Here is a 26,496-nt window from a genome sequence, read left to right on the forward strand (position 1 = left end):
AGTAATTCTCATGAAATTTTACTCTATCGTACGCCGATAATAATATCCAAACAAACAATGTTCTCCCTTTTGTTTGATAGTTATGATATTTTGCCAATTAACTATGATCAGAAGAGGTTTCGTGGGGATCTTAGTAATTTTATTAAACAATTGAAGCTAAACCACCATGGAAAACCTGGAAGCACTGAACGGCGGTTTCGCTCTATTGTGGGACTCCTCAGTGGCAGCGCGCATCTACGATCCCGCCTAGCAAGATTCGAACCCAGGATATATCAGTCTCGTGCGCGGGCACGTAACCTCTAGATCACTGAGCCGGTCGGCATCCAACGGTGTTAATTTCTAGCTTTAACCGATCCATGAAATTGAGCAACCATTCACTATCGTCTTCAGTTAGCTATTATCTTACAACAGTCCCGGTTCTCCATGCTGGTCTAGTTTCAATTGACTCATGAATCGAACTATAAAATTAACTATGAGACAGTTGACAGATTGATTTTAAAATAAATTAATACTACTTCAAGATTATATCTGAAATTCTATTTACATTTAATATTAGAAACAGAAATAAGAAAAATCCAAATAAACCAACTAAACTATATTCGTCTTTATAATATAGACAACTCATTGGCCAAGAAGTGACTACATGACTGTAATAGAACAGAGTTTGTAATTGTTTGACCTGGACCGTGATTGAATCCAACCAATAATCATTTAAATGCAAGTAATTTGCCAATTCATTATTGGTATTATGACGTCTACAGTCTGTAAACGATATGTATAACGTTTATGCATTAAATCCAAATCGGTATAAATACAAATGACCATAGAATTCAGATGTTTGAATGATACCAGTTGATAGTGGGGTACTTCGATTTGACACAATCATTATACATACCGTAGAAAAACGAAAAATGAAACTTGAATATTTTGCTGTTTTCTATTTTAAGAATTAATCGAATGACTGAAGCTGATGAGTGTAACTTCTTCATCATGTTTCCTACCTTAACAAAGCGGCACATCTTTAAGGGATTAATAAAAAATTTATTAAGCTCAGTTTAAAATAAATGACGTTGAACATAGCCAACATCGACATTTATAAATAGGTCAGTCCAAAAGGAAACCATAAATCTCAATGCTACTTCGTATTTAGTGACTAAAAATGCTTGAAGTTTTCGATATATCTCAGTTGTAATTTGAGTATATCATTTATTTTCTATTATGTGCTCGACTTTGACAGCCATCTTGCCCCCGGTTCCAACAGTACGTATTTTGGAAGAAAAGCATCCACCATCGTTTCTTGTTTCTTGGAATAATAACGAAATAGGAGTCAGTAACCTTAGCTTACCAACTGTGTACGTTCTACAAGTTAAATCCTATTTTGGCCCGGAATTTGATAACCGCATGTCGAGTCCCTGGAAAACATTAGTTGTGGTGAGTGAATGTTTTTTTTACAACTGAATGCTTTTGAAACATATTAGCGGTTAAAGTCACTCATTCTATATTATTACAGAATTAACTTGACCTATCTTTATAATCTTTGCCTCAAAATTGTAGGAACAAGTACTTAAAACTTTAGGCATTCTGTGTTAAGTAGATTAACGGTTAAACATCCATTGTTCTTTAAAACTAAGTTTCTAATTACTATCAACAAAGATTAAGTTTTAGACGTTTTAAAATATTTAGCATATCATATAGTACCTTTAAATAAGTATTCTTTAATAATAACTATTAGTTTAAACTAGGTAAATCGATCGAAAATATGAAAAGAATAATAATATATCTGAAGTGAATGTATGATTTATTCAACAAAGATTTACTGAAATGACTTTCGTACAATGACTCCCCTGTGATATGTCGTTTGTTGATTAGGCCCAATAAGACAACATGAAAATTTAGTTAACTTGATTAAATATCTATTTAGTTATGATTTCTATGATTGAAGTAAATAATTTTATTAATACAAATTGATTAAAACTGAAAAATAAATCATTCCATTAGTTACCATTTAGTAAATAGTTGTATGAAGTTAACTTTTCCAATAAAACCATGGGTACGACGTTTACGATTTCAGTTCTTGGTGGATGTTAGTTAAGTATATCGAATAAACATTCTAATTTTGATAGGTAGCTTTTAAAAGAAATCGAATGCATGGGTCGGTCTAAGCTAGATAACCAATGAAAATCTGAAGGCACTAGGTGTCTGTTTCGTCCTGGTATGGGACTTCTCAGCAGTGTGTATCCACGATCCCACACACGGTACTTAAACCCAAGACCTACGGTCTCGCGTGCGAATGCTCTACCTCTAGACAACTGAGCCGTTATCCAACGGTATTGATGTCTAACTTCGACCAATCATGATCATTTGTTTAGTAAAAAGTAAAGACATTATTTAACATACAAGGTATAAAAGTAAACAAAAATACTTGATACACTTAATAATTTATATAAATTCAAACTTTATTCTATCAGTTAACACATATCGACTGAAAAAGCTGAAGATTTAAAACAAATTCCATATGACTTGTAAACAGTCCATTTCAACATCTGGATTTGATACATAATTTTCTCTAGTCAGGAGTAAATATTTTTATGATAATCCAGAACCAAATAAAATCCACATCACATAAGCTGTTTAAGAACCTACCATCATAAAAAAATATAACCTAACAGTTCTTTATTATGATTTGACTAGAATTCATCTCCTTTTGTAACTTTTAGTTCCCCTTTGTAGATGTACTCATACTGGTTTGTAAAATCAGCTTATCCATTCTTATTATACTTCTTGCAAATATGTTAAACTATTCTTTTATTGATCAGAAGGGGTTTTGTGGAGATTTCAGTATTTTCATAGTCGAAATCGTGAGTCAATTGAAGCTAGACCACCATGGAAAACCTGCAAGCACTGGACAGCCGTTCCGTCCTATTGTGGGACTCCTCAGCAGTGCGCATCCACGATCCCGCCTCGCGAGATTCCAACCCAGGACCTACAAGTCTCGCGCCAGAACACTTAACCTCTAGACCACTGAGCCGGCCGGCATCCAATGGTGTTATTGTCTAACCTCAACCAATCCACGAAACTTGAGCAACCGTTCACCAATTGTCGTCAGTGAGTTGCTATCTCACAACAGATGTGGCTGAACTCCACTGGTCACTGCTTCCCACTAGAACTCAAGGAAACATCCCTTGAAGTCAGTCACTAGTGAGCATGTGATTGTAGATCAGAAGGCGTTTTATTAATAATACACACAAGCAAATAAAATTGTTTTTATTTATATTAAAATTATTTATGAGAACATTTTTTCGATGAAATCACCTATTCTACTTGTATGCAAATGTTTTCATCAATGATTTCATTGAATTTACATTTTTTTTGTTGGCATTTCACTGATTTGCATATAACTGTACGGAAGGTTTCAGAATTTCATTTGTTTTGATTATGATGACTATGATTAATGATGTAAACTGAGAAAGACAATCTGATGAAGTAGCGAAGAAATAAATAAACATTTAAAACAATAGGTATTAAGTCCAATGTGAGTTATTTAACTAGAAAGATTTAGTGAGTGAAGTGTAAGTGAGCATTTACAATGTTATTACTATGTAAACTATGTTTTTCTATTTGCTTTGCCGGTATTCCGTCGTTTATGTAGCAAGCTGCCCTATCATATTTCATAACGTTTAAACAATCAAAAATCATATTTAAGCAAAGGAATTGTTTGAATTTACATAAAAGCATAGGTCTAACAAGTGGCTAATAAAATCTCATGTTTGTTACCGATGTTGGTGTGAATATGATTAAAATTGATTGATAAGCGAACCCATCAAAAACTTGGAACAATTTTTTTTTAGTTGATTTGATCTGTTTGCTTTTTAATACGTTCATCTGTTAAACAAAGTAGTGTTATCTGCAAATAAGTTACGTTTCCCTGAATTTCTTGTTGTGATGCCCCGAGGATTCCTCAACAATGTCCTGAAAAGCGGGAAAACGTCTGAAAGCTTCACACTCAATCAGCATACCCCACGGAAACGTCTGGAAAATTGATAGGTAATGTATCACATTAAATGAATGACTACCTAATCTGTTACCAGGTATCGTACGCATAAAGAAGAACCCTAGGGTCGGAAGCTACCTACAAATATTGTTATTTTCTGTACTTTGAAGAAACTTGAAGTGAAGTTTTTTTTCCTACTTCGAGCCTTTTTTCAGCTTTCTGGGATAAAGTATAGTCTGGTCATTTATAAAGTCATTTTAATGTGCATGAGTAGCAAAAATTTAAGTCTCTTGAAGACACTTAAGTTAACACTAAGTTTATTGAATAAAGATGTGTTATGGAAACTATTGCATAAATGATTTAATATGTGGAAGCAGGCTATTTTAAATAGACATATAAGTCATGATATATCTAAGAATATAGTTCATTAGAATAACCAATATGAAGTTTTATATTATACTTACTGTTTATTAATATAATTAATTGAAGAACTTAATATTACTTATTTACAAAGTAAAGGATTATGTAATCAACTTTACTATAAATTTCTTGTGTAAGGGATAGTTATACTATTCGATTGCCTGAATGGAAGTAAATCTAGGATTCACAATATAAACACCATATCATTGGATTAAACAAACATAATAAACAATTAAGCTACACTCTATCCGTTATTTCTAATTATGATTCAAGTACATCACATGAAATAACATTACAGATTATAAACTTAATTAAATTGACATTTGTACACTGTGAACTAAGATAAAAGTTACATAAATTTATCAGAAGTAACTTTATTAATAGATTGCGCAAAACAATATTAACAATAATAAACAATTGTATCAACTATAATTCAATATTTTATAAAATTTACTAAAAGGAAACAAAAATGGTATTTAATTAGATCAACTTATAAGTATTGAATCAATTGATTATTTTATGACGAGTCCCAAATAGGACGAAACACGCGTCATGGATTTCACTGCTAACCACTATCCATCTTTGCTTATAATGCTTATGAATGAAGGTTATATCGAGGCAATAAGCACAGTATGCATATATGCTTATAAGAGACTGACCAGTTGCAGTCCTAAAAACATAAATAGGAAGATTCAAACAAATAATACCAAGTGAATTTAAACTTCACTCTATTGCACAAGCAAGTGGCTATCAAAACTCAGTAGCTTAGTGGATAACACGATGGCGTTTGAAGCGAAATGTACTGGGTTTGAGTCCCTAACCCTAGCCACTATCCATCTTTGTTTACTATTCATTTCTTTTCTCGTTAGTTTTCAATATTTAAAACAGCAATCATTGTCGATTTTGACGGAGTTTTGTTTTCTGAGCTGGATGGTTTAGTCGTCGAGCTTTCATTGTCCCTTTGAACGACATCATCAACACAAACTCCGGTTGATGATGATGTCCTTCAGAAGAACAATGAAAACTCCAAAACCAAACCATCCATCTCAAAGAACAAAACTTCACCTAAGTTACAAATCTTCTCCACCACCGCAAAATCATTGTCAATGTATTTTATTAAGATGTACATATTATCTTTTCTTTTGTTAAGATTATTTTCTTTTACAATAGAAATTTGTCATCAATGTCAAATTTTTTAAAAAATATCATTTATATCTATTTATCTTTTTCACCTTTTCTTAAAATTGATCTATTTCATGATCTTAATCTTTTTTTTGTTATTTTGTTCAACTGTCAAAATTGTTTTGAAGTAAAAACAAACAAACAAACAAAAATTAGTAGAAAAACATCAATAATGACTTAGGAGGGAAAAACAAAATTTGAAATTATTATCTTTGAACATAGATTTTTTATATTAATTTATCTACGATCTTCTTTTGATATATCAAATGACTGTGATATATTGAAACTAATGTATTAGTTACACTTCGAAACAAATCAGTTGACTGGTAGTTATGTGTATAAAGGAGAATATATGTTGTAGTTCTTCTTCCCAATGTGATCCATATGAACAGTGCTTTTTTTCATCTTGATGATAATCTAGTAAGATAAGTTGATCATTTGTCTATTTTAAAAGCGAGAAAGATTTCGACTCGACAAATGTATTCCCTACATGAGTTACAAATGAGTAATGTGAATGTGTGATATAATATAGTTTAACAGAAAGGTTATGATCAGTTTAGGTGCCACTTACTTGATTTATCTATCTATCTGTCTATCTATCTGTGTATCCGACAATCTCTCTCTCTCTCTCTCTCTCTCTCTATATATATATATATATATATATATATAAAGTTTTGATTTCCAAATGAGAAAGAATACCATAGTTAAGAAGTTCAGTGAAAGTTTAGTAATGAAAATATTTAAGTATTGCATAATTTAATCAGAAAAGGCTGCTAATTCTCCGCCATCTCTCTTATGGAGGCTGATTTGAATATGAAAACCTCAACATCTGGGGGAATCACGGAATACAATGGACAAGTTGGATACAACTAGACGATTTGTACTATTGAGATGACTTGACTCTTCTACCACATACAGATCAACAAATGCAGGTCAAAACAACCAGTGTAGCAACAGGTTCATGGAAGTAGGCTTCAACATATATAAAGAAAAAGGCAAGATCCTCAAATACAACATGGAAAGTACCAATCCAATCACACTTGATGGAAAAACTTTGGATGAGGTGGAAAAGTTCACGTACTTGGGCAGCATCATCGATGAACAAGGAGGATCTTAAGCACATGTAAAAGTAAGAATTGACAAAGCAAGGACAGTATACATACAATTGAAGAATATATGGAACTCAGAGCAACTGTCTGCAAACCAACATCAAAGTCAGAATCTTCAATACCAACGTCTACTGCATGAAGCTGAAACTTCGAGCACTATCACAACCATCAGCAAAAATGTACAAGTATTTATAAGCAATTGTCTACTTAAGATACACAATGTCTGTTATTGACCGGATACCATTGACAGCAACCTATTGTGGAAGAGAACAAACTAGATTCCAGTTGAAGATGAAATTAGGAAAAGTTGTTGAAGGTGGATAGGATACACAATATGAAAATCATCAAACTGCATCACGAGGCAAGCGCTAAGTTAGGATTCTGAAGGTAAACGGAAAAGATGAAGTCCAAAGAACGTACTGCACCGAGGATTGGAAGCAGACATCAAAATGATGAATAACAACTGAAAACAACTGGGAATGATTGTCCAGGACAAGGTTGGGTACATAATGTTGGTCAATGGCCTATGCTCTTCCACGAGGGGTAACAGGCATAAGTAATTAAGTAACTCCCAATGGGGGTCATGGTGTACTTTTCCTCTACATTATTAATAAAAGTGATAGGAACTTTCCCAAAGTAAAGCACACTTGTTGGTTGTACTTTCTTAAACTGTTATTATTTAGACTCCTATAGCAATCTGTTCTCATTACCTTAATTCTGTTTATTTATTTATTTGATTATACTCCCCCATTCTTCTGCCTTTTCACAATTTCATTTGTTTGGTACAAATTTATTCCGGTGTCACTTTGTACCGCTCTTTATGCATTTAAATAAGTGATCAAAACTTCATTTGGATTTACTTCTTAGTTTTGTGTTAACATCCTTACCAAGAATCAACGTCATGACTCACTGTGTAATTCTCACCTATGCTCATAGAGCAATCTTGAAGAATACCAATTACTTTGAAACAAAATTGATAGATTTATTATGATACCTTCTGAAAAACTCATTGTAATCTTTTAACCTAAGATCAACGTTTAAATTTCATTATATATTCGCAAAATATTGGAGAAAAAGGTGTTTGTAATTAAATATACGATTACACTAAAGGATTATAACGTTATATGTTATCACGATACTTTTAGAATATTTTATATTTCTAACAGTTCTTCGTTACTAACTCTAGTGTATTTTAATGATTCCGGAAAAATAGTCCGTATTTACTGACTGGTTAAGTTAAACCATCATGATGAAATGAAAAACTGATTGCGGTTATGAAATTAAAATTCGTTAGACAAATTACCAGTATGTGTCGGAGATATAAGTAATTTTTAACAATGTAATTTAATTCACTTAATATGGTTTACTTGAATCTACCCATTGATGTTTGGAACTGCAATTGATCAGTCTCTAATTGGCGTATGTGCATACTGTGCGTTTCGCCTTAATATTGCCTTAATTCACAAGCAGGTAAGTGGATAACACGATGGCGTTCGAAGTGAACGGCACTGAGTTCGAGTCCCAGAGTGAACATAAACACTGAGATGCAGTTACATCCAGCTGACGAGTCCAAAATAGGACGAAATGTGCATCCTAGATTCCACTGCTAACCACTATCCCTCTTCGCTTATAATGTAATTAAATCCTGAAAATCGCTATAGATATTTTCTCGCATTTTTTTCCTAAGGATTCAAATAAAGAATAACGCTAACACTGAAGATTTTCAAGTATTCATTAGTCTACGATTTTTTGAGGAAATAAACGTTTTTTTTATACGTAAAAGATTGTAATTTGAACAACGCAGCTTTTTAACTATGTCTCCAGATTTATCTATTTTTTGGATAGAAATAATTAGTTAGCCAATTATTTAGGCTATTAGATTATTTAAAAACGGTTGCTTACCTACAAAAGTAATTAAATTCATGAAAAATGCAATTAGAAGAACAAAATTTATTCTGAACATTATGAGATTCTTTGAAATTTTCACTTGGTTTGTTCTCTATCGGTACTGTGGAAGCATTCCTCAATAAATGAAGCTGAATGACTGAAAACCTTCTGAAAATTATGGTGCGATAATGACTTTAGTAAGCCACCGTAAACAGAAAATAATTTCACAGTTTATATAAAAGGTTTATCTAGGTGAATACTTCCTTACATTTCATGAATCCTTGAATAATGCCTGAATGAGTTAGATTTTGATAATACGGTTGGCATCGTAATAATTTAAATATTTTTATATTAGTCTACATTAAAAGGTGCCCAACTAAGTGATCCTGCTGTTGGTTGGTGGTACCAGTTTCAAGTGGCAGCAGTAAATCAGTGGGGTTCTCTTGGTTTTGACACTCCATCTCCACCTGTACAATTGACAACTCTTCAACCTAGCCCTCCATCACCTCCAAGAGACTTGGCCGACGAATTGTTAACATTACAAGCTAACGGAAAAGTTAGAGTTCAGATTTATTGGAACAGTCCAGCAACTACGGTATTACCAGTCACTGAGTACAGGGTAAGTGCTTTTACTAAATCATTCAACACAATAAAGTTTTAAAGTTATGTTACTAAACAAGAAAACTTAAAAAATAATAAACAGTTGTTTACAGATTAGTTTTATGATTACAATATATGGTAACGGAGTTTGCTGAGGCTAATATTTCTAACATTACTGATATTATCAGTATGAGGGTTTGGGGAGGCTATTGAATGCAATTAAGAATATGAAGTGACCTAGGTCAAATAACTGTTTTAAACCCAGAAGAGCTGAAAAGATTCTGGGTAGTTCTGCATCAGGACGTAACAACTGTCTAAAGTTCTCAGGTTTTCAAAGATTATCTAACGTATCCTCGTTCATGATCTTAATAATCATTATTAATGTTGTTTGGATTAACATAGTCTAACTAATCGCTAAACATTATAATTACTGAGTCATTTATTCACCACAGTTTACTTGGGTCATCTCATAAGTTTTCATGATTTTCATTTTTAGACATTAAGAATGATAAAAACGCTTAATTTTCCAGTCTGTTCCAGAAACTACATTTGGAATTTTTGAAAATGAGGAAGCTTCAAATAATATAATCGTTCGGCTATTTGTCATTTAAAGTTTGTATCCAGTAAATTATTGTTTAGAAAAGTAATAGTAATACATAAGAGGATTCCCAATAGCCATTATTTTCCAATTTTTCAGACGTTTTATTAACAAAGGGATTATAAATTTTCATGTTTAAACTTATTCTTTACAGTTATGTTATCACAGTTTAAATATAACTCCTTTATTCTATTCCAAATATTCTAAAATCAATATTTGTGATTTACGGATGTCCATCGTATTCACATGGTGTAAACTCCGTGGAAATCGATTATTCAAGAATATTTTCCCTTAGAAATGCTCATGATTGCTTATTTTTATAATATGAACAAATTTCTTAGTCTTTTCTTATGAACATCACCATACAATAATTTTCAAACATTCCACAACGATAAAATAGATCTATACTCGTTTCTTGTAGTATAGTTACAATCAAATCTTTAGAACATAATTCATAATTGAGACAAATGAATTGTTATAATCGTATGTTAATTTCCTGAGGTAAAACTTAAATAGGTTTTCAAGTTGTTCTGATTTAAATATGTTACTGTATTGTAAGTAATATAAGATTATTCTTTATCTCATCTCAAACAATACATCAATCCCACGGTTAATTCATGACAAATTGATCTAAGTAATCTAGTTCCATGGATTATTCATTTATTGGTGTTTTACATTTGGTCATACAACAAACCACTCATTTATCTCAGTGAAATATTTCTCCGAAACAATAAAAATTATTAAATTCACTTGGTATTGTTTGGTTGAATCTTCCTATTGACGTTTACGACCGCAATTGATCAGTCTCTTATTGGTATATGTGCATACTATGCGTATTGCCTCGATATAGTCTAAATTCACAAGCATTCTAAGCACAGTTGGATAATGGTTAGTAATGGAATCCAGGACGCGTGTCTCTTCCTATATGTGACTCGTCAGTTGGATGTACCTGCATCTCAGAGTTGATGTTCACTCTGAGACTCGAACCCAGTACCTTTCGCTTCAAACACCATCGCGTTATCCACTCGACCACTGAGTCCTGATAGCCACTTGCTTGCACAATGGAGTGAAGTTTAAATTCACTTGGTATTGGTTGGTTGAATCTTCCTGTCGACGTTTAGGACTGCAATCATTCATGAAATCACTGTTGTTTTACTTCGGATACACAAGATTGTCTGACTTCAAAATATTTCTGATTTCAAATTTTATGTTGTAGAAAATATATTTCAATATAAATAATTATTTTGCATATTTATAATTATCAAATAGGTCTCTTGGGGTCCTGATTCTGCAAATATAGGTAACAATCATGAATTCACTGAATATCCTACTCAATTTGTACATACTGTTCCATCTGTAAGTCAATATTATTGATCTCATTATTGATTAATATAAATGAGTATGATGATAAGTGAGAGAGCAGTTCATATTAAATTATTAGATGGAGTAAAGTTTTTTTAAGCTAAAATTAGTTACCTGATATTGTCAATTCAGTACGATGACCACTTCATCCTTTTTTCATCTCATCGAACTATATTTCTATCCCAACTATGAATTACGTATTTATTAAAGGTAAATGTAAAAATTAACTTTTAACGGATACACTGTCATGCTAGATTATTTCATGACAGTTAACTATTGACGAAATTTTTTGGTTAAACGTGTTAAAATATCCATTTTGTAAACAATAATCAAACAGATTACTAAAAAACACAAAAAAACAAAATAGTTGCTATAAAGTAGAAAAGTTTCTAGGCTAACAAGGTATTACAAGTTCGGTATTCACAAAATAGGATTAACATTATTGTATGAACTTTGACTAACGTAGGTCCATTAAGAAAAATAAAACTAATGTAATGTGTTATTGTAAACTCTATCTCTTAAACCAAGAAAATAATCATAGTTGAAACAACTCATTTAAAATGGATCTGTGATCGGTAAATCAATTTGAGGCTATTAACTTGATATCTACTTTATGGAAATCAGTATCATGTCAAGCTCTGTATAAGCATTTTTGGTTTACTATTGGTGCATACTAGTTAGATCTATCTAGTTTCGGCACAGTATGATACATGAGAATGAAATGATTTATTACCTCGACTGCGATGTACTAGTTTTTTTATAAGACTACATATGATGACTTATAGAAATAACTTGATTACGTTACCAATCGTTATTCAAATTTCTATACTAAGGGGTTACACAGATGCTTATAAGTGTAGTTTTTCGTTGGTAGTAGAATAGATATATGGCTCCGATTTTCAATTTTTTCTGTCAGTGTTACTAAATGATTAAAAACATAGCTGTTGAACTTATTCAGGCTCTGTAACCTCTTAATTCTCCAAGTGAGTTAGTTAACATCAGTGTAACTGGTATGCTCATTGCACGACAACTGGACCATCGATTTTCTTGAAATTACATCCATGTAAGACAAAAAAGTGAAAATAGTGTGATGGATTCATAGCAAAAGGTTACTATTTGTCTGATGAAATCCATCAAAATCATTTTTCTCAAAAACTATAGAGATGAAGGTCGAGTAAATGAATTGACTGCTGTAAAGTCTTCTTTCACTCCGAATTTTATATCTATTTCGAATAATACAGTTATTATGTGGTTATCAAAATAAGCTAATACTAATCTATGTATCACTTAAATAATAGTTGGTACTTAGGAAAAGCAACAAATGATACTAAATATTATGTATCGCTGATTGACACTGAGAAATAAGTGTGTATTGGTAATCGTAAACGCTGTGGTGAATCGGTAATCATGACGATATTTTATATAAATGTATTCACAAACATTCTATAAACAAACATTAAGCCGCCGAAGTCAAAGAGTAAATGTTGAGTTGACTTTACCAGAATTACGTAAAAACTTTGATTAGAGTAGAATTATTTAAAACATACTGTAGTGAAGATCACAGGTGAGGACAACCGATTATATACTTAGCACAAAATTACAGAGTTACTTGATAAAATAGAAAAAACCATACTCCAATACTTCAATTTCAAAATGTTCATTAAATGTCTCAGACTTTATTGTTTCTTCATTTACACAACAATCATTCACCGTCCTCATTCTCTTTGATCTTCTTAATCTTCTGCTGCCAGCTATTCCACTTTCTATTGATAATACATACTACTTACATCTATCGATATTAGTAGCAGATACCACCACACAGTTTTTCAAAATTTATAAATGTTTTTTTGATAAATAATCTATTCAACTTATCAGATTGTTTACACCTATAAATAACTCACTTTATTAAGGATTTGCAAGTAAAATTCAGTTTTTAACTTATTCCATAAAATCATTTATCTTGTTATTATATCTAAAATCTTTAACTTAGATAATTACATACCTAAGAAACATAAAATCCTACCAAAAAGATATTGCTCTGTTTGCCTCTGTTTACCTACTTTATATCTTGTTAATTACATTGAAATGTACTTCATTGATCTCTTAGATAATCACTGGTTTTTATTTCAAATTGTCTTTTATTAGTCTCAGACAAATTATCAGCTGACAAATCTTCATCCTGGAGTACTGTATAGAATTCAGGTAAGATTTTTCAGTGCAGTTATCTAGTTTTAACTATAGTTTTGAACAGTTAAGATTGAAGAGATTGTATACGTTTCTATAACTTAATATTCTGAAATACATCTTTAAAGAAGTTAAAGTAAAACAGATTTCGATGTGTATTATATCTATATTAACCAATTATGTTTTCATATTCATGATTAAAAGTCTCTATCAATAATGAATGATGCGAAATACAATTAGTTAGTTATAGAAATATAAAAGAGGTGTTTACAGGAATTTCAAATATTTCAGTCAGTCAGCTACAACGTAGGACCAGGCACATTTGAGCATCGGTCCGAGTTGTCATACCTCGTTAGCACAACAAGATCAACACCGGATTCATAGAAGTAGTTAATTTAGTGGTGGTAGTATATAAAAGATAGGTTGTATATAAAGATATAGTATGGGAAGGAAGAACGTTATGAAGCAATTTTAATCTCATGGTTTAAGGCAAGATAAAGAGTGTGTACACTTGCGCCAATGTGATCGATTCTGAGCCATGTCACCTAGAGTCTTCAATCATTGGTTACGATAGTCACGCGGACCCCAACCAAGTAGTCTGCATCTGCCAACATGGCTCAGGCTAGAAGTTAGTGACTTCAAGCACTGATGCCACGTTTTGGTTTGGCCGCCCCTAACTTTCATCCAACCATCCCCTACACTAGTCAGCATAGCGCGTCGTGTTACCGATCTTAAATTTAGTATTAACTAGTAAGCTCAATTTCCTTTCTTTCAATCATATACATTTCTAATACAGAACCGATATGTATTGATTTTTACTCATTTATTTTGCGTAATTGAAATTATTTTTTTCAGGTGATTGCAATGAGTGAATGGGGTTCAACACAACTTAGATCACAGCCAAATACTTTATTCATTCATACTCCAAATGTAGATTCAATTCAAGATCAAAGAGATGATACTCTAACTGCCAACTTTAAAACATTTGATGTAAACACTGTACAATATTTAAAAAACAAGAAGTATTTGAATTATTATGATGAGTCATACTCTGAAGATCACCTTAACCACAACTCAGGTAGGTTTTTCAAACACAGAATATTAGTATGCATACCAAAGTTTTAGTCTTATAATATATGAACCATTTTCTGGAATAATGTAGATAATATCTATTTTTTAGGTGACCCTGTGAAGCGTTAGGAATTAACAAGTAAATGTTTTGTTTCTTCCTTAACCTAACAAACTGTAGGGTGAAATAATGATTTGGAGCATTCTTCAAGATTTCTTACTGATATTTTGTAACAACAAGTTTGAAAATTTTTTTTGAGGTGATGTTTCTCACTAACCGAATTATATGTGACGGGCTACTAGATTCATGGATTCCGCTGCATTACTTGTTTCATTTTGTGAAGTATCTTGACTGAAGATTGCATTGAAAGCGTCTACACAAAAATACAATTAACCTGTTAACCATTCTTAAATGAGTGATTTATTACAAGGTTCAGGGGTTTTGTACAATTTTTTTATTCAAACGTGTCATATACTCTCTGTTTTATCATAATGTGTGAACTATACATAAAATTGGAAAACTTTGAATAAATAGCTTACGGACTAAATGTTTAGGATTCAGACAACATTGATGAATTAGTTATGCCCGTTTGTACACGTACTATACATCTAACATGGCTAACAGTTTGAGTTGGAGTAGGAAAAAGTAAATGAAATTCCTTTGCAGTGCGCTTTCTATCTTATCTAAGATTCTAATTTTTTCACTGTAATTAAATATTTTATTATTCCCATAGATATCCATCCGGTTACTCTGTCGTTGTTTCATTTAGGAGAATACTCTATAATTATTCTTCTCTATGTCCTTAATAAAAGTAAAGTATTTCTTAGATAAATTGTAAACAATAAATAAGTTGAAGTAATACTGTATTACCCAAAAGATTGGTTCCTTTAATATGTGACTGTGCCTATAATATAATTCCACGTTAAATGTAATCACTAGCATCTTGTCAATTAAGATATTACTATGAAGTGATTTTATGAAAAGACTACAACATAAAGATATTCAATAACAATCTTTAACAAATTTAAGTTCATGAATAGTTGGAAACATGTTCTTCTGTACTGTACTGACTTCAGTATTATATTTAGTTGGAATTGAAGATATGAAATTTGAAGATCAATCTACTCTTTATCTTACTGTGTTCATTGAAATTTACATCATTCTAATTTGTAAATTACATATAAGGCTTTTTTCAAAAATCTACGTAGCAGTCATACACTCTAGATACGTTACCATGTCTGATTAACTAGCTTAATGTATAAAAAAATGATATTATACTTAAAGAACAATAAACTTATACAATAAAGCATAATTTAAATATTTGGATTCTATTTAAAATTATTACCTTTTATTATTGGTTATTGTATAGGTAAACCGGATGTCTCTTTTGTTTGCAATGGAACTAGCAAAAGTTTAGTATTTAAAAGTCCATTAACACCTGATTCATCAGCTAATCATATAAATCCTAAAACTACAGAGTTATCAATGGAAACTGATGTAGCTGTCTTTGATGGACATGGTTTAATAACTGAACTCAAAATATATGAATATGATTTAAAACAAACATCTAAAACGGAGTTAAATCAACAAACAAGTAAGTAACATTATTATTATTATTATCAGAATGGGGGGGGGTTGGAGATTGTAGTAGTTTTTTAATGATTGGATTAATGAGTCGATCCAACTTAAATTACTTATGAAAACTTAAAAACACTGAATGGCCATTTCGTCCTAGTAAAGCACACCTCACCAGTGAGTATCCACGACCGAAATTCCTGGGTTAGATTCCCACATGTGGGATTGTGGATGCTCATTGCTGTGGAGTCCCACACTAGAACGAACTGGACGTTCAATGCTTCCAGGTTTTCAGTGGTGGTCTAGCTTAGGTCGACTCATGAACTGAACTGTTAAAATAAATATCATTGTTATTATCGGTGTCAATGTTGGATGATAATCTAATTAAGACTGGCGAATTCTACTTATCTTTGTAATATGACAATCCAATTTATTTTCATGTTTACATAAATCTTCAACAGTACTAATACATTTTATTAATCTTCATTGGAAATGTCTTCCTGCTACGTTTAATTTAATTTTGATACCATATGTAAATAATCAATTAAAGATTATATTTACATAATTTCTAATCAGTTAAGCAATTAACTAAATTTAAGGCTTCATCAAACAGTATACTAATGTTTCTGTGTAATACGCTTATTTCATGGTTATAAGAAACAGTGTTTGTTTTCCTATTATCATCAGTCACCTAATCATGCAATATGAGTGTTTCACTTCTTATGGTTACTAATTGTTATTTACTTTACTTAGAGATTTCAATACAAAGAAATACTTGTTTAGTAATAGTAAACTAAATTTATGAGAAGCAAAAATTGTGAAAGTAACTCAATAGTAATTAGCAAATACCAAATTATTATTTAAACAATAAAAGTAGTATATCAGTACGGACGATTATTTGGTATGACGCCTAATCATATTAGTATATAATTTTATCGGTTAACATATTGGATATTATAAGGCGACAATATCATATGAGTAGTAAGAAACAATAAACAAATTAAATTATATCTCAATGTAAGTCATTTATATCCATTTATCATCGTCCTTGTACTTTTGTGTTAACTCAAATGAGTTCATAATTATCAATAAAGGGTTGTGGAGATTGTTGAGCTTAGATTGATATCATGAATGGATCAATATAATGTAGTGAACAGAACACTAGTTGGGGACAATCGAATGTATTTAAGCATTAATCACAGACCATCTCAGTAAATTCTGATAACCATACAATGGACAGTTAATTTGCAAACTAAGAACCAATAGTCTCAATCTTCACTGTTTCTTCTCTAATTCCATTGTTCGTGCATTTTCCTACCGATTGTGCTTCGTTTCATTTCTTTCCTCATCGGTCTTCTGCAAAATACATTCTATGTCTGACCAACACCATATACTACTTATATGGATATGAGTAGACCACACCACAATAAGACCACTGTTGAAAACCTGGAAGCACTGGACGGTCGTTTCGTCCTAGTAAGGGACTCCCCGGCAGTGCGCATCCACGATCCCGCACGAGGAATTAGAACCTACAACCTTCAGTTTCGCGAGCGAACGCTTAACCTCTAGACCAGTGAGCCGGCCGACATCCAACAGTGCTAATGTTTAACTCCAGCCAATCCACCATAATCCGCAACCGCCCTATATTGCCTTCAGTGAGTAACTGCCTCACAATAGATACGGGTGGACTCCACTGGTAACAGCTTCTCACTAGAACTTCCAGGTTTTCAATGGCGATATAACATTGATCCATTCATGATATAAATCGGGGTTCATAATTACCTTTAGTAAAATAAAAATGAATAATAGTTTACTATGTTAAAACTATTAAGATTACTGAGTCTTTACTGTGGTTGAAAAGTCCTTATTAACATTTTTGGAAATATAAACTTATATTACTATGTATTATTGATACTCCTTAAGAAGAGGAGAGTTCATCATGAAAAATGTCATATTTGTAATATTGAAAGAAATGTGCTTTTTAAAAAACAAATAAAATTCTTTAGATTATCAAAATGACGAATAAAGTCAAGAACAAACAAGATCATATAGTCGATATACACAAAACTAGTTTATTAATGACACTGATGTACTAAAAGGATCAGGTTCAATGTGTAATTATGTTTTTCGTGCATTCAAGTTTATGTTGATAGATGTATTAGTCAGAAAGCAGTATAAGTTCATTTTTCTACCCACGTTGATAATATAATAATCTAATACTTATTATGAATAATTTAATGCTCAAATTAATTGAAATTTTAACACTTGAGATCATGAAGCTAGACCATTTTGGAAAACTTGGAAGCACTGGATAGCCCTTTCATCGTATTGTGGGACTCCTCAGCAGTGCGCATCCACAATTCAAATTATCAAGTCTAATCTATGTAAGAATAGTAATATGATGAAAAATTAGTTTCACAAAATCATTTAAAAAACATAGAAACATCTAAAAACTGATAAGAGAAATAAAGAACAAGATCATATCATAGAGAAAAAACATCTGACAACTAAATGAGTAAATTAATTTATATGTAATGTACATGTAGTAAAGCTGTTAGCGGGACATAGATTGGATTAAAGCATGCTTCACGCATGATGGTGTTGCTGCGCGCTGATTGGCTAATTCTAAACCGATCAGCCCAGGCATATTATTGGAGAAAAATCTAGAAGCTTCTTATGCATATACTATAAATATATGAACGTTATTCAAACTAGTGATTGCTGTTCACTTATCATTATTATTTTGAATACAATTTCATTCCTGTTCAACGTGCTCTGATTTTGGGGTCTTGTCGAGTGTCATCGTATAAGAATACTAAGCAATAGGAATAGCTGGGTCGTTTATATAGCAAAACACAATTATAACAAAAGCATAAAATCACTATTCCTCATTCAATCAAAATCATCCACGTATGTATGCTATGGTTGTCTTTTGAATCTAAGAGGTGAAAATACACTCAGTATTGTTTGTTTGAATCTTCCCATTGATGTTTAGGATTGCAACTGATCAGATTCAAACAAACATTACTAAGTGAATTTAAACTTCACCCCATTGCACAAGCAAGTGGCTATCACGACTCAGTGGCCGAGTGGATAACGTGATGGCGTTTGAAGCGAAAGGTACTGGATTCGAGTCCCAGATTGAACATCAACTCTGAGATGCAGGTACATCCAACTGACGAGTCACAAATAGGAAGAGACACGCGTCCTGGATTCCACTACTAGCCACTATCCATCTTTGCTTACTAAGAGGTGAAAATAGTTTTAGCGTTTTAATTATTTTCACATACTTAATTCGAATCAACTTATTTATTTTAGTGAATTCACGTCCGTTAATTGTTCGTTGGATACCACAAGTTTGTATTGAAACTGTCATTGTTACTGGTAATAATATAGATGAAACAAATTCATTTCAATCAGAAGCTTTAATAGCTAATAATATTGATCAATTTACTAAACCTTCATATTCTCAAATAGAAAATGCAGGATGGAATAAAGAATCATTGAATTCAAATGAAAAATATATTTTATTAAATCCAGTAAAACATGGAATTAACCATCAAATTGATGGTAAAAAATTCAAAAAGCCCATTTTAAGACATGCAACACTACAGTTAACGAATCTTAACTTTAATTGTCGTTATTTAATTGAATTGTTGTCTGAAAAACAAGAATCATCTAATCGACCGGATAAAAAAATTCATCCTGTCTATACATCTGGGTATAATATTGAACTTTCTGCATGGTTATGCACACCAGCATGTTCTACAGTTAAATTAGCTTCATGGATTAAAAAGCCAAAGTGTCTAGGTACTACACAAGGTTAGTTAATAGTCCGTTAATTTTTAAATGCACTTTTCCTTTTTCAGCTTATAATGAGTTCAGAATATATCGAAAGCAGTTGAATGCATAAAATACTATATTCTGGTTATAGTTAGTCATTTTTATTAAGACATATATTTTCTTAAATGAGCAAGGAATATCCAATTGGTCAATTCATAAAAAAGAGATATCTCTTCATTGAGGCTCCGTTCATTGTTTCAATTGTACAGTCTAGATAAAAATGGCCAGCGTACACATCTACGGAAAATCAGTTATCATTTTGGATTTATACTGGAATAACTGGTTAAAAAGTCATTATTTTATGAATGCTGAAGTATGAAATCCTGATAATCCTATTCTGAACGCCATTTAATAGTTAGTGTAAGAGCAACTGACTGTCTCTAGCTTACAGTCTTAAATAATTCTCAAACAGGATATCATGTTTAAGTATAAGATCTATAATAAGTTTTAAAGTGAATGAACTAACAGGTACTTTCATAACCCAATAAAATATGAATGAAGAAGCCAAAAACGAAGTAATTAGATAAGAAAAAGAAAGGATAGGAAATTCAGGAGGATGATACGCTACAAATAGATTGTGGCAAATTAATACATTTTTTGAAACAGAAATAAGATTTACACTTTAAATACCTGAGCAGTAGCAATATTTTAATTAAAACTTAAGAATCTTGTAAAGGTGAAAGATATTCACTGTACTAAATGAAGCGATTAACTTGGAAATTACATCCAAAATGTTACATTTAATCTATTGAAGCTCATGCTCTTAACACATAAACAACTTAAACTATTTGATTACAATAAAAATGTCCCATTTATTTGCAATAAACATGAATACACACATGTATATTTTACAGAGAATTACCTTTAACCTGGATAATGTGACACCAGGATGATCAAACTTATTTGTATGTGACATTTAGTTAATCTGATGAGGTGAATCAACTAAAAAAAATGTTATTCGTACCTCAAGAAGTGTTTTATTCGCCTGAATTCCAATTTTTCTACTAATTGGAATGCTGCAAAAATATAATTCAAATTGTTACATTCTTGAGGCGAGATTCAGTTAAATGTTTGTTCAGTTGAACCTGTTTTCCTTAGCGCAAACAGTTATATTATGATAAGACAATATGTCATTGAATAGGTGATGTGTCCTGTGAACAATATGAAACTGTTATATTTTGTCATAGATGAAGTTATCTAAACTCTATAGAATGTGATGTGTTTCACCTAAAATCTTACTATACTCCTAAAATGAAATCAGTTTGTTTGGTGGAAGTTGTACGATTTGCAAAGAACTATTTACTGTTTGTAGTTCTAAAGTACATCAGCGTCATTCATATGTGATGTAAATCTTATAAACTTTGGAAAAAATATTTGTAGTAACATATGTCTTTGTGTGGGTGTAAGTTAGTGAAAGTAGACAAATGAAGTTATTTTTTCAGGATAGTATTTATTTTTCTGGAGGTTACTCATGGAAAACAAAATAAGCATCATTTAACATGAAAACGTTATTGAACGATATAGACTATTCTAACATTATGATGCTGACTGTTAAGATCTAGACATTCAGAGGAAGACAACATCTTAAATGGGTAAGAAGTACTATATCTAATCACTCCGAATATTTTCATCGTGGTTCATTTAACCAGGTAGTGTTCTTGAATAACGTCTTTTTAATTTATAAATGTTCCAGAAATATGATAATATTTAGGTTATTTGCTAATAATTACTATTTCTTTTACTCAGTTTTAGATATTATAACGGAACCAAAAAATGTATCATATAAGCAAATATCTGTAACGCCGACGATCAGTTATAATATATCTTGGAAGTCAGGTTCGCTTATATCAAGATCTGGAAGTTATCAACACTCAACTTCTCAAGAAATCTACAATGGAAAGACAAGTAAAGTTATTTTCCCAGTGCACCACAGGTGAGATTTTCGAGAGGTTTTTTGGCTAAAACGCTTAGGTTTTGTTTATTTACATAACACATAGATTATTCTTAATCCAAAGTAAATTTCAATATACACATAGAATTCATTTCGTGTTGTTTGTTTGAATCTTCCCTTTGATCTTTAGGACTGCAATTGATCAGTTTCTTACTGGCATATATGCACACTGTTCGGATTGCATTGATATTGCTTTAAGTCACTAGCGTTATAAGCGGAAATGAATGATGGCTAGCAGTGGAATACAGGAATCGCGTTACGTCTTATTAAGGACTCGTCAGCTGGATATACGTGCATCCCACAGTTGATGTCCACTCCATGACTCAAACCCAGTATCGTTCGCTTCAGACGCCATCGTGTTGTCCACTCAGCTACTGAGTCCTGATAACCACTAGCTTGTGTAGTGGGATGATGTTCTAATTCATTTCCAATTGTTTGTTTGAATCTTCCGCGGAGGATGCATATATGCCAATAAAAGACTGATCAATTGTACTCTTAGAATGTTTAAATGAAACTAAGAATTTTTACATAATTTAGAATCACTTTTGATTTCATTTCGATAATCAATATATACTAAACGATTGTAAATAAGTGTTTCTATTCAGAAAGTTTTTACTATCGTTCTTTTTATTAGTAATATAGTGGTACGGCAAGTATCTTTGGCTATTATTTTACACCATGGAAAAGATTACGCTATAATTCTATGCTTTATATCAATATTTGAAATACTTTATTGAACGGGTTTCGTTGTGAACACTTCTGTTTTGCACATATCTATTTTATTTGATTCATTTCTCTCATAATTTATATAGGTGATTAGTGATTATCATTAAACATTATCGTTAAACATTCTAATCATTGGGAAATCTTTGCGAAAAGCGCTAATCAACTGTTTTGTCCAACTTTGGTTCTTGTCATATATGTGCACGTGTGGTTGCACTCGAGATTGAAATCGGAACGTTTATTATTGAGTTCCTAATTTGGAATCCTATCAGTTTGTTATATAATGATGATTACCAAAACTTATCACTCTCATAAAGCAACACACGTGTCAACATGTGTTCGTCAATTTTTTAATTGGTTTGTCAAAACTGGATTAGTAAATATACAACTACTTTAGCTCATTAATGGAATATATTCTCCAGTTGGAACGTGTGTGGACTTGGGTATGTAGTAATGTGCGATAGATCACTGAGGGAATAGCATCTTGTATACAACAGTTCTGTATCTGAAGATAATCTTTGATACAAATTTTGTAAATGAAGCTGATTCTCACAAACCACCTTGATATGAACACTTTTTCATTATCTAATCGAATTATAGTTACATGGAAGCGACGTAACCCTTACAAACCATAAGCGTAATATTAACATACTAATCCAGTTGTTTGACTTACTACAATAAAGACAGACTGTCTGATATATTACTTTTTATTGTAAAAGCTCAAACTGAAAATAGACATAGATTCACGGTAACATTTTTGACATTTTGCTCAATTATCAAATAGACATTATTACATATTCATTATTTTAGGTTTGAAATGAATTGATAATGTGTTAGATAAATGACTAGCAATGACAGACGTTTGATTAAATGATATATAAGCGTGGAATTGGCCGTTTCAAGTGTGACAACAATTTGCTCATTGTCAGCTTTAACTAATGAGTTACATATCAGATTGTTTTCTGATTTGTTTCTAATTGATCTATCTTCGTTTTTCAGAATTATATGGGGACCAAGCCGGGATACTGCAATGAAATCAGTTGTATGGAAGTCATGGCCAAATCTTCGACCTCGAATTGATCATACAAGAGCTGAGACGAAAGTATTACGTAATGTAAGATTTTATTCTTTGTAACATGTTAGAATGATAAAGATGTTTAATTATAACATTTTATTAATTATAACTGGTTACTATATTACTAGGCATCATATTTAACATGTTAAAATGAACAAAATCTAAACGCTTTTTTCAAGGAAATCCTACCAATCCAATTATTTGGACAGTTTACAATGATATTGTTATGGAAATGTACATTTCATTTCATTTTATAATTTACATTGTTCTTACTCTATTCAAAATTATCAAGGGAGTCAAATGTATGAAGTACAATTGAATTATTTATGAAAGGGAAGTCAACTAGTGTGTCTTTTAAAAAAAAATTCTTTTCTAGATCTAATGTAGTTGGGATGTGACATGTAGGTGTGAAATTTCACCTAATCTAATGTATAAATAGGAGAATTCTCAAAACTTAATAAATAATTCATAATATAGTTGTTTATATTGTTGTTATTGTATAGTTCCAATTTGATTATTTCTTCTGAACAGAGTGAAACATCTATAGTTTTAGACAATCTTCTTCCGAATACATTATACGTGGTTAGTTTACAAGCTATGACTGGAGAGCATTATATGCCAAATAATGATGAAATATATATAAAGTCTAAAACTAATAATAATGTGGATAATATACAGAAAATAGATGTGAAATCAAATCTCCTCTCTTTTCAATCAATGAATTCAAAAGAATTAAACGCATTGAAACCATCAACACAATACTTAGGATCCAGTAAAGAAGTTTATCTGGTTTTCGAAACTCCTGAAGATTCAAATACACCCAAAGAAAATGTGAAATTAAGTGATTCTTCGAAAGGATTCCGAAGCTCATTACAAAATGGTTCATCAAGTAAGGCAAAATACATGTATATTTTAATATTATATCTAATGCTTAACAATACATTCAGAAACTTTTATTCAAAGATTATAATAAGTCGTATGCAGTCTTTATTCGCAATGGTGTTTTGTTTTTTATCCCTAAATACTAATTCCATTGTGTATTTAGCGGATATTTGTATTCAGTTTGTATGTGCAGTTAATAAGAAATGAATTAAAATACGAAGTTCAACGAAGGGATCTCTTTTCAACGAGTTTATAATCAAGCTGGACAACCGTATATGTATGAAAACATTTTGTTAAAGTGCCAATTCCGTGAGGAAATGTGAACACGAATAACCAAGATTATAATACTAGATTACGTAATAGGAGTAGTAACAATAGATTTAATGAATATGACAAGATGATTAAAATGAAAAAATAGGTTTTCGTTACAATAATTAAAGGTCATTAAAGGTCATAGAGGTGTAAAAATAAATAAGGTGATATGATGAGTATTCATGAATAAAATAATGAGAATATAAGACATAAGTAAAGGGGAAATGGAGTAATAGTAATAATAAAAAATAATAATAGAATGATAATAATAATATTAAGGCCATGGTAACGATAATGATAAGATTTACTTCTTTTGTACACATAGTTCTGGTTTGAGCTCATGGATGGTAAGAGCTTCGGCTATTTTTAGGAGTTTGATACGAAGAAATCTAGGTAGATTTGAATGGATCATATAAGCAACCTTAAAATCAGACTGTGGATCCGTAGAATGATTACAGTTGATTGGGTGTTCAAGTATAGAACTCCTAACTGCTTTCTTCTCACCCTTGTAGAACCAAACTGGTATATGTTCTCGTATCCGAATTGAAAGCGAGCGCTGGCTACGGCCGATGTACCTTGCTCCACAAGAGCAGGTGAACTGGTAGATGCACACAAAGGTGACCAAAAGCGGAAGCTTATCTTTTATGGATACAGAAAATAAGTTATTACTAGTGAAGGTTATTCGCAGTTTAGGAACATTAAATGTCCTTTCAATCGTTGTTGTTAAACGATTTTTGATTACGTCTGATGTTCGATCACCTTTAAATTCCAGACTTATATAAAGGTTTTTTCTTTGGGACGGAATAACCAGGTTTCCTGTCGACGCTACTTCTATTCATATTCTCCTCTATGAACCAGTCTGGGTAGCCATTTTCCATCAATGTTTTCTTGAGGAACGCGGGTTCTTCGTTAATGCATTCCGTACTACCTGTCCGATGTATACGATAACATAAAGAACGAATCACGTTTCTCTTTCTACTTAACAGAACCCAGCTGTAGAAGTTGATTAGTTGGCCATTCCATGTTTACTTTCTAAAGATGGATCTGTTTAAAGAACTATTACTTCTTACTAATCGTACATCGAGAAAAAGGATTGATTGGTCTTGCTCCCTTTCTAATGTGAAGTCTATGGAGGAGTGGCATGAATTAAAAGAGTGTAATATATCCTCTAAATCAACATCATCGTCACGAACGACAAATGTGTCGTCCATGTATTTTGCGTATAGGTGGAATCGATTTATCATTGAACAGAATTGGTCGTTTTCTAGTTTTGCCATGAAGCAGTCTGCTAAAATTGGACCTAATGGAGACCCCATTGCAATCCCATTTTCATATATATATATATATATATATATATATATATATATATATATATATGATTGTACAGCTTGACAATAAATTCGTTGAAAAGAGATCCCTTCGCTGAACTTCATGTTTCAATTTTAATGTTAAATAGGAATAATATGCCAGTTGAAGAAATGAATTCTCATATGTGGTTAACGTTAACCTTATTACCTGCTAAATAAATTTGTTTGCGTTTTCTTGTTCAACACTGGCATGATATTATGCATCCGTATTTCACTTAATATAACCAAGAAGCACTGAACGGCCGTTTCGTTCTAGTGTGGGACTCCTCAGCAATAAGCATTCACGATCCTGCCTTGGATTGGTTGAAGTTAGATATTAAAATCATTGGATGCCGGCTGAATAGTCTGGAGGTTAAGTATTCGCGC

The 26,496-nt window shown here is 31.8% G+C and overlaps 1 protein-coding gene and 1 non-coding gene across 2 annotated transcripts in view; both read left to right on the top strand.

The window, feature by feature from the left end:
• Nucleotides 1-26,496, top strand: part of Smp_159450 (putative anosmin) — a gene marked incomplete at both ends in the record, with an annotated part of 54,243 nt that overhangs the window by 23,235 nt on the left and 4,512 nt on the right. The window contains 9 exons of the mRNA XM_018789635.1: nucleotides 1,238-1,431; nucleotides 8,945-9,208; nucleotides 11,057-11,143; nucleotides 14,189-14,411; nucleotides 15,772-15,996; nucleotides 19,296-19,799; nucleotides 21,573-21,753; nucleotides 23,494-23,608; nucleotides 24,101-24,458. Of these exons, the coding sequence (XP_018655058.1) occupies nucleotides 1,238-1,431; nucleotides 8,945-9,208; nucleotides 11,057-11,143; nucleotides 14,189-14,411; nucleotides 15,772-15,996; nucleotides 19,296-19,799; nucleotides 21,573-21,753; nucleotides 23,494-23,608; nucleotides 24,101-24,458 (2,151 nt within the window). The remainder of the gene's footprint in view (nucleotides 1-1,237; nucleotides 1,432-8,944; nucleotides 9,209-11,056; nucleotides 11,144-14,188; nucleotides 14,412-15,771; nucleotides 15,997-19,295; nucleotides 19,800-21,572; nucleotides 21,754-23,493; nucleotides 23,609-24,100; nucleotides 24,459-26,496) is intronic.
• Nucleotides 19,054-19,125, top strand: Smp_tRNA_00660_Pseudo_TTG.1.1. The gene has a single exon. It is a non-coding gene (tRNA).

Source organism: Schistosoma mansoni, chromosome W, assembly GCF_000237925.1.
Source record: "Schistosoma mansoni strain Puerto Rico chromosome W, complete genome".
NCBI classification, from domain to species: Eukaryota; Metazoa; Platyhelminthes; class Trematoda; order Strigeidida; family Schistosomatidae; genus Schistosoma; species Schistosoma mansoni.